This window comes from Nicotiana tabacum, chromosome 11 (assembly GCF_000715075.1).
Source record: "Nicotiana tabacum cultivar K326 chromosome 11, ASM71507v2, whole genome shotgun sequence".
Taxonomy (NCBI): Eukaryota; Viridiplantae; Streptophyta; class Magnoliopsida; order Solanales; family Solanaceae; genus Nicotiana; species Nicotiana tabacum.
The window spans coordinates 17,818,480-17,828,893 of record NC_134090.1 but is presented as its reverse complement, the minus strand read 5'-3'; the positions used below and the strand labels follow the sequence as shown (position 1 = coordinate 17,828,893).

General features: G+C 36.4%; 1 protein-coding gene across 1 annotated transcript; it reads left to right on the top strand.

The window, feature by feature from the left end:
• The first annotated feature begins 9,631 nt into the window (after window positions 1-9,631).
• Window positions 9,632-10,210, top strand: LOC142165751 (secreted RxLR effector protein 161-like). The gene is made up of 2 exons (XM_075224121.1): window positions 9,632-9,848; window positions 9,933-10,210. Exons 1-2 carry the CDS (start codon window positions 9,632-9,634, stop codon window positions 10,208-10,210), a joined length of 495 nt encoding a protein of 164 aa, XP_075080222.1.
• Window positions 10,211-10,414: the final 204 nt, after the last annotated feature.

Sequence of the window (10,414 nt, the reverse complement as noted above, 5' to 3'; positions counted from 1 at the left end):
AGTTGAAGATCAGGGACTCAGATATTCTCAAGACTGCCTTCAGGACCAGATATGGTCATTATGAGTTCCTTGTTATGTCTTTCGGGCTGACCAATGCCCCAGCAGCATTCATGCATCTGATGAACAGCGTGTTTCGGCCTTATCTTGATTCATTCGTGATTGTCTTTATTGATGATATTCTGGTGTACTCGCATAGTCAAGAGGAGCATGCGGAGCATTTGAGAGTTGTGTTGCAGAGTTAAGGGAGGAGAAGCTTCATGAAAAATTCTCCAAGTGTGAGTTTTGACTGAGTTCAGTGGCTTTCTTGGGGTACGTGGTGTCCAGTGAGGGTATTAAGGTTGATCCGAAGAAGATAGAGGCAGTTTAGAGTTCGCCCAAATCGTTCTCAGCCACAGGAATTCACAGCTTTCTTGGTTTGGCGGGTTATTATCGCCGGTTTGTAAATATAAAATTTACTGTGATTACATCTCAATGCAACTACTAAAAATAATTTGATGTGTCACAGTTATTTCGTGGCTCAATTTGGCCATAATGCTGTATGTACGACATTTGATACGTGGTTCAAACAATTTGTAAGTTTATCCTTAAAATATTCTAACACTATGTAAGTAAACAATGTTTGGAAGTTATACTAACTTATGAATTTTTTTAACAATATGTAGGTAAATGATCCAAATAATGGTGTAAATCAATTTTTGAAAGATATATCTTAGGGACCTGGGCTTCAGGTCACAACAATGTCTAAGTACATTGTGAATGGTTATAAGTTTCATACAGAGGATTGCTCTAAAAATAAAAATAGCAACAGTGGGGTGTGGGTTCAAGGTGGTGATGGCAACCAAGTTGGAGATATTGATTATTATGGTGTGCTCAAAGAAATAATAGAACTAGAATATACATGTTGGCCATTTAAGAAATTGATACTCTTTAGATGCAAGTGGTTTGACCCAAATCCAACAAGAGGTACAAGAGTACACAATCAATACAACATAATTGAGGTTAATCATACGAGGGAGTATGATCGCTATGATCCTTTCATAATTGCACATAATGTTAGGCAAGTGTATTATGCTCCTTATCCATTGCGGCTGAATAAGTCCGATTGGTGGGTTGTAATCAAAACTAAGCCTGTAGGTAGGGTGGAAGTCGAGAATGTGTTAGATATTGCATATCAAAACGATATCTCCAATGTTCACCAAATAGTGGACAACTTTTAGAAAATAATTTAGAACATCCTGAACACATATTGGAAGATGTTGATATAAATAAAGTAACAATTATAGAAAACGAAGAAGAAGAATCAACTGATGAAGCTCAAACTAGTGAGGAAGAAGAATTCTCTGACGAGGAACAATACGTCGATGAGCTTTAAAAAGTTTGTTTCTTTAATAACTCTCGTTTATAGCTAGTTTCTTTATATGTTTCAATCTAAATATGTATTATATTATGCAGATGACAGGCAAGGGTCGAGATAACAATGACCATAGTGGTTCTCGGGGTCAAGAAAAGGCTAGGAAACCAAAGAGGAGGATAGAAGATAATACTCAATCTTTTCCACCGTCTTCTGATGTACCTATGCCTATGCCTATGTCTTAGCCTCCATCCCAAGGCTATTCTGAGCTGCCACAGTATCACACTCCCTACACCTTCGTGCAGACACTAGGTCTTTCGACACAGGGCCATAGGACTATACGTCCGATATATAGTCCACCTGCCTCACTACCACGTAGATCACACCCATCAGTATAACATGGATCGCATCGATCCATATCACATCCACATAGATCACATCCATTAGTGTCATAACCACTCAGGTCACAACAATCAATATCACATCCACTGGCGGTCCATACAGCTATGTCGCAGTCATGGGGATCACATCCATCTTCATCAAGGACTCCATCTATTCTAGGCCTTCGACTGCTAGATACTAGCTCTGACCCCCCTACACCTTCCACACATGCCTCTGATATACATGTTTCGGACGATGATGTTGATGCTGACGAGGAGGTGCATTATGATCAATATGGCAGGATCATCATAGTCCCTGAGGGTGATGGGTAAGAGTTATTTATTATTTTTATGTTTATTATTTTTTATAGTTTTTACTAAGATATTAATGTGTTTTTTTATTAAATTGTAGGTTCATCCCAAGTAATATTACTACGAGGATAATCTCAAAAGAAACCAGAAAGCTTTATGATGGCCCTTATGCGTCTTGGAGTGAATTCCCATTCTCGCTGAAGGAGCAAATTTTCAATGAATTTAAGGAATAAATGTTCTTTTAAGCAGTATAATTATTTATATTTATGATATTTCCATATAATATTTAACTTTTGAAATACAGAGCAAGTGCGTATGCGAACACCGCTATAGCGCGGACGTCGCTGCAAATTTTCATCTCAATTCTCGCAAGCGGTTGTCACATACTTTCTCCAAAGCTAGAAAGTTGAACTAGAAGCCTGACTGGTTGCTTCAGAATTTATGGGAGGATTTGCAAAGGCAATGGCTTACTGCAAAGTTCTTAGAGAAGAGCAAAAAAGGAAAGAAAGCTCGCGCATCTGAGAAGGGAGGATCCTTGCACACTGGAGGTGCGATCAGCCTAGGGACAATAAAAAGAAGAATGGTACGTAATTGCTTAATTTATTTTAATTTTCAAAGTATATCTATTCTATTTATTAACTAAAATTTATGAGTTTTCAGGAAAAGAAGTTGGGGCGTCCGATGAACCAAGATGAGCTATTCAAGGAGACTCATATTGTGAAGAAGAAGAAAGAGACAGATCAAGAAAGGTGGGTCGAGGGACGAGCCTCGACTGTACATGTAAGTTTTCACTTTTCATTAAGCATTTTGATTTACTTTTATATAAATTTTGAAATACTAATTCAATGTAATTTTTCTTATAAGGTCGCTTCACAACTGAACTGGAGGAATTCATACGCAATCAGCCACCTAATGAGTCGGGCGAGTCAATCCAACCTTCGGACGAGGATGCTGAAAGAATGTGGACGGAGGCTGCAGGTGGTCCAAAATGGGGGAAGGTATACAGGCTTCCTACTAAGAAATTCCATCGCTATAAGTGTGGAATTCAAGGAATAGGGACTTCCTCGCAAGCCGAGCAACTTGATGGCGAGAGCCTCTCCGCTATGCGGGAGACTGTGACAAAGCTCATATTCGAGCTAGAAGCGGCCAAGGAAAGAGAAAAGCTTAGAGATGCTCAGTACATTGGCGTGGTCGCTCAGTGCCAGGGCATGCAAGAGCAACTCAAATCTCTCCTAGCTTCTGGAGGTTTTCCGATTCCCCGGTCTCGTGACTCATCGCCAGAGGCTCGTCTTCCCCGTGCTCGTTCCTCCTGTCCTCCCCATGATCGTTCTTCCCGTCCTCGACAAGTAGACCCTTCTGGATACCATCTTGCTGATGATAGTTCATCAAACGGTGATGATAATGATGTACAAAACACTCATTGACTTTTATACACTTTGAACTAGACAAATAGAATCGATTTTCGAATGGACTTGTAATAAGAGTTAACTTAGTTTGGTTAGCTTAATGTGGTGGTTCTATTGAACTTTATACTTTGTTGGTTTTAATGTTGTTGTTGTTGTTGTTGTGTTGTTGTTGGTATTGATGTTGCTTATAATAGGGATTTGGTATGCTAGTAGGTGGTGTAGCTGTCAAAACAGGCAGTTTCTGCCAAAATAATACCCAGGAAAGCGATAAACTTTGGTCGCTTTTCTATTAAAAAAAATTATTTTCTGGGAAATAGAGACCAAAGTTGGTCGCTAATTAACCCAGATTTCTCAAAAAGCGACCAACTTTGGTCGTTATTCCATTAAAAAAAACAATTTCTGGAAACATAGCGACTAACTTTGGTCGCTTATATTTAAAAAAAAATTAAATTCTTGAAATTAACGACCAACTTTGGTAGCTTATTTTTAAAAAAATTAATAAAAAAGCGACCAACTTTGGTCTCTATTTTCCAGATTTTAAAAAAAATATTTCGATTAGAGACCAAAGTTGGTCGCTATATTTTGATTAATAATAAATAAAAAAACGTAATTTACATGTAGAGATCAACTTTGGTCGCCAAAATTATATTATTAAAATATTAAAGCGATCAAAGTTGGTCGCTATAGTCTTTACCCGAAATATTTGGTCCTTTTACCTTAGAGACCAAAGTTGGTCGCTAATTAGCAACCAACTTTGGTCCCTAAAATAAAGGGACCAGCAATATAGCGACCAGGCATGTTTGGACGTTTTTTGACCTATAAGCGACCAACTTTGGTCGCTTTTTGTGATCACTTTTTATCGGATTTCTAGTAGTGATATACACAATCTAGATGGATATACTCCTCGGAAGAAAGTCTTGAAACCTCACATTATTGCCCTGCTTGTGGACTGCATCAAAATTTGAGCTGCCATTTGTTGCTCATCTTAAGGTTCATTCTCGTATGTCGAGAAAGTAGTTACATATTTGTTTTATTTTAATCTATTGTATAATTAAGTTGTTAGGGAGCTGCTTCTGCGGTTGTGCAGTACACTTCCTAACTAGGACCTCCTTAATTAAGATCCTTGTAAGAAATAATCTACAAGTGTCATGAATGGCCACTTGCATTGTTGAGAATTCTTTTCATATAACAATAGATTCTCTTGGAAACTATTTTTCAGTGTATGAAAAAATCTGAGCCTTTTCCCCGTCCTTGCTTTAGTATTTTTTTAATCATACTTGGTCTCATAAAGATTGGTTTTTGGCACTTTTGTTTTTCCTTGTAGCGCATGTATGGGTGAATCTTATATATATATATATATATAAAAGAAAGAAAGCGTTGACATGCATAATTGAATCAACACTAGTGCTACATTATGTGCTATGTGTTGGCATACAATAGCTATTTTTGTATTTATGTTATCCTGTGAATGTCATCACTGATTTTCCTTTTGAAAATAAACGACTAGTCCGTCTTAAGCACTCTTTTAATTCCATGTAAGCTGGAGGGAATGAACGGACCTGTAGGACGTCTAAAAGCCATAGTGCAGCAAGCGAGTTAGAACAAAAACTAAGTATCTTGTTTTTTTTCGCTGCTTTTTTCTTTTCTTTTACATGAGGTCCGCAAGAAAGTGGTTACTAATTAAGTTTTGTAGCTTTCTTCTATCATTGATCAAATTTTGGGCTGAAGCTGTTACTGGATTCCCGGGAAGTCGCATGTTAGCCTCTAGATCCTCCACTGGTCATAGAGATTTTCATGTCGCGCATTAGAGGGCTTTACCCCCTTAGTGAACTTTATGACAACGCAAATTTATCGGATTAGTTATTTAGTCGAATAAGTGAGATTTGAATACTCGATGGATAAACAAAACGAAAGAAAAAATTACTCTTGACAATGGGGTGGCTTTGCAATGGTGCAAATTAAATGCAATTCACCGGATGTGTGATCAGATGATATCTAGTTGGATTTAGGAGCGGATTTAGCTTATAAGTCACGATTTCATGGAATTTAATAGTATTTGTTCAAATATTGTATACATACTAAGAAATATTTATAAATATTTGAACCTGATCATTGAATAGATACAGATGCCTAGCTAGCTAGGAGCGGTCGCAAAAAAAAAAGTTTCATATTCATCTTGCCCGATCAATTTCAGCATATATATCTTGAGAATATTATGGAGATACAGGACATGGAGCATATGACAACAATACTTCGAGAAAGTTCAAGTACATGCATAAGTTGAAAGTACATCTAGAGGTATATTTAAGATTTAAAATTTATAGGTTCCTATGAGGATACCGGACTTCCATTCAAATATTGATAAATATTTTATAAGTTTCTTATTATATGTAAGATAGTTTGTTATTGGCAAGTTGGAAGTTGGATTCTTCCCACATCGGAAGAAAGAAGTTTCGTGCCTGTCATGTGAAACACTCCCGGGACCGACCTTACTCGTACCGTGCCTGTTAGCCTCGGAACTGATCATTATGAAATAGCACATAACAGGCACGAGATTGTCTCAACAGGCACGAGATTGTCTCAACAGGCACGAGACTGACTCAACAGGCACGAGATTGTCTCAACAGGCATGAGACTGACTCAACAGGCACGAGATTGTCTCAACAGGCACGAGACTGACTCAACATGCACGAGATTGTCTCAACAGGCACGAGACTGACTCAACAGGCACGAGATCCTAGAGTTAATTATTTATTTGAATTTTAAATTCAAAATTCGAATAAATAGTCGTGTCTGTTTGTGAAACAAGACATCCTATCAGAAAGGGTCTGTTGGTTGCCTATAAATACACAAGAATTCCAACGAAGTGGATATAGAAAATCACAAGTGTTACTGCAGGCTTTGTTGTATCCTGAAGAGAATCGTTTTGTATTTTCCCTAAATTAGTATACAGGCGATAACTCTTTAAGGACAGTCGATTTTCACGCCTCAAAGCTAGTTTTGATTATTATTTTTCTAACAATCTTAAAGAGTTATTCTGCTATGGAGAAATTGATGTCTGTTGTTGAGAATCCGAAGGAGTTCATCAAACTTGATCGCTTTGATGGAACGAACTTTACCCGTTGGAGAGACAAGATGATATTCTTGTTGTCCGCTCTCAATATCTACTATGTTCTTGATTCTGCCTTGCCTCTGATGCCTGAGCCCACAGCAGAAGATTCTGACGTAGTCAAGGAATAAAGGAAGAAACGAGAACATGATGAACTGTTGTGCCGCGGCCATATTATGAATACTTTGACAGATCGACTCTATGATCTTTACTGCAATCTGAAGTCGCCAAGAGAGATTTGGACTGCTCTACAAACTGCATACCAGAATCAAAAATGAGGTATTGACAAATTCCTGGCTCTGTAGTACTTTGAATTTAAAATATTTGATACTAGGACTATAATGGATCAGATTCATGAACTGCAAATCTTAGTATCAAAACTAAGTGATCTTGAAGTTAAAATTCCTGATGCACTTCAAATAGGTGCTATTATTTCGAAATTGCCTTCCTCTTGGAATGACTATAGAAATAAAATCCTACATTCTATTGATAAAATGACTGTGGAACAATTTCGTACTCACATTCAAATTTAAAGTGAGACTCGTGCTCGTGATGTTATTAGTCAGCTTTCGAGTTCCGCAGTCAATTTTGTCAGTCAGAATGGTTCAGGAAGTGGGAACAAACATCTGAAAGTTTCCAAAAAGTCTTCTTTTAAAAAGAGAAAGAACTTTAGTTGTCATCATTGTGGAAAGAAAGGCCATATGATTCGGGACTGCAGATATAGAAAGGCAGGAATAAATTTCAATGCAGGCAATACCGAAAAGTCTAGAAAGATTGAAAAATCTGGAAATTCTGAAAAGGCAAACATAGTGGAAAATTCTGCCCAAGGACTGGTTGCCATGGTTTCCGCAATGCAAATTGGTATGGTCACAGAGTTGAATGTGGCTACCGCTGCTACAAATACTCAAAACTGGTGGCTAGATTCGGGTGCTACTATTCATGTCTGTTATGACAAGAAGATGTTCAAGACATATGCAGAAATGCAGGATTCTGAACAAGTCTTGATGGGAAACCATGTTGCGGTAGATGTTGCTGGAAAAGGAAGTATTGAGATTAACTTCACATCTGGCCAGAAGTTGACGTTACTGAATGTGTATCATGTTCCTGATATGAAGAAAAACTTAATGTCCGCTGCTTTGCTGTCAAAGAAAGGCTTCAAGATAGTTATTGAGTCTGATCATGTAATAGTGTCTAAGAATGGTGTTTTTGTTGGAAAAGGCTATAACTGTAACGACATGTTCAAATTGAGTATTAATGAAATAAATTATGTTTCTGCTTACATCGTTGAGTCTGATTCTTGTTTATGGCATGCTAGACTAGGACATTTAAATTTTGGCTCCTTGAATTATATGTCCAAAAATGGTTATATCTCATGTAAAACTCAACATATAAAATGTGAAATTTGCATACAAGCAAAGATGACAAAGAAACCATTTCGTAAAGTTGAAAGATCCATAGAACTATTAGATTTAATACATTCAGACTTGTGTGAATTAAATGGAGAATTAACTAGAGGAGGCAAAAGATATTTTATTACTTTTATAGACGACTTCTCTAGATTTACATATGTTTACCTACTTAGAACTAAGGACGAAGCTTTTCAAAAGTTTAAAGAATACAAGTCTGTTGTGGAAAATCAAAGGAGTAGGAAAATTAAAATTATTCGAAGTGATAGAGGCGGAGAATATTTTTCTAACGAATTTAATAAGTTCTGTGAAGAGCATGACCTAATACATCAAATGAGTGCCCCTTATACTCCTCAACAAAATGGGTTAGCGGAAAGAAAAAATAGAACTTTGGTGGATATGGTTAATGTTATGTTACTTAATGCACATTTGCCACATAATTTATGGGGTGAAGCACTACTAACTGCATGTTATATTTTAAATAGAGTGCCTTCAAAAAGTATGCATATTTCGCCTTATGAGCTTTGGAATGGTAGAAAACCAAATTTAAATTATTTTAAAGTATGGGGATGTATATCCTATTATAGAGTACCTGACCATCAAAGAACAAAATTGGGTCCTAGAGGAATTAAAAGTGTTTTTATAGGATATGCACAACACTCCAAAGCTTATAGACTGCTAGATCTAGAATCTAATGTCATTATAGAATCTATACATGTTGAATTTATTGAAAATAGATTTATAAATGACAATGTTGATGAAATGACTGAAATAAATGGAAAACGTATTGATGCTAATAAATTGTCGCTTTCTGAAATTATTAAAACTAAGGAAAGAAGTGATGATATGCAGATAGAACCAAGGAAAAGCCAAAGAATAAGAAAGGAAAAACATCTTGGTTCTGATTTTATTTCTTCACAATCTATAGTATTTCTTGTTGAAGGAGATAGGACAAACGTTTGTAATCAAATTCCAATTGTATTAAATGTTGAAGAAGACCCAAAGACATTTCAAGAAGCAATGTCTTCTAGAGACGCTGCTTTTTGGAAAGAGGCCATTAATGATGAAATGGACTCAATTATATCCAACAACACTTGGGTTTTGGTTGATCTTCCTCTTGGATCAAAACCTATAGGTTGTAAGTGGGTCTTTAGGAGAAAGTACAATACAGATGGTTCTGTCCAAACCTTCAAAGCAAGATTAGTTGCAAAATGTTTCACTCAAAAGGAAGGCATAGACTATTTTGATACATATGCTCCTGTTGCAAGAATAACATCGATTAGAGTCCTTTTATCCTTGGCCTCTATCTATGATCTTTACATACATCAAATGGATGTTAAAACAACCTTTTAAATGGGAACCTTAGTGAAGAAATATATATGCAACAACCTGAAGGATTTGTTCTTCCGGGAAACGAGAAGAAAGTTTGTAAATTGATAAAGTCTCTTTATGGTCTTAAACAAGCGCTTAAACAGTGGCATGAAAGATCTGATAGTGTAATACTATCAACCAGATTCGTACATAATAATGCAGACAAGTGCATTTATTCTAAATTTACAAAAGAATATGGAGTAATAATTTCTTTATATGTCGATGACATGCTGATTTTTGGTACGAATCTACAAGGAATTACCGAGACCAAAAAGTATCTAACCTTAGTTTTTAAAATGAAGGATTTAAATGAAGTTGATACTATTTTGGGAATCAAGGTCAAAAGAGATAACAAGCAAGTGACTTTGTCACAAGCACATTATATAGATAAAATCCTTACTAAATTCAGTCATTTAGGAATAAAGGGGTATAATACTCCTTATGATTCTAGTGTTAAGCTAACTGCAAATACTGGAAGAGCAGTAGCACAGTTGGAGTATGCAAGTGCGATAGGTAGTATGATGTATGCAATGCATTGAACTAGACCCGACATTGCATTTGTTGTTTGTAAACTTTCAAGGTTTACCAGTAATCCAGGTAATGATCATTGGAAAGCAATAAATAGAGTACTTGGATATTTAAAATATACAAAGCACTTAGGCATTTGCTATAATGGTTTTCCTAATGTATTAGAGGGATATTCTGATGCATGTTGGATTACAAGTGTTAATGATAATAAATCCACATCAGGATGGATATTTACTCTAGGCGGTGGAGCCATTCGTTGGGCATCCAAGAAACAAACATGTATTTCCCATTCTACTATGGAATCTAAATTTATTGCATTAGCAGCTGCTGGGAAAGAAGCAGAATGACTGAGGAATATGTTACTTGATATAAAGTTGTGGCCACAACCTATGCCAGTCATTTCCATATTCTGTGATAGTGAGACTACAATGTGTGTTGCTCACAATAAAATATATAATGGGAAATCGAGACATATAAGCTTGAGACATGCTTATATAAGAGAATTAATTACAAATGGAGCTATAGCTATAATATATGTGAGATCAAATAAG

Coding starts and splice junctions, on each gene's coding strand:
- LOC142165751 (XM_075224121.1), top strand. CDS start 9,632: ATGAAGGATTTAAATGAAGTTGATACTATTTTGGGAATCAAGGTCAAA. Junction 9,849..9,932: donor GGAGTATGCAAGTGCGATAG/GTAGTATGATGT, acceptor CCAGTAATCCAG/GTAATGATCATTGGAAAGCA.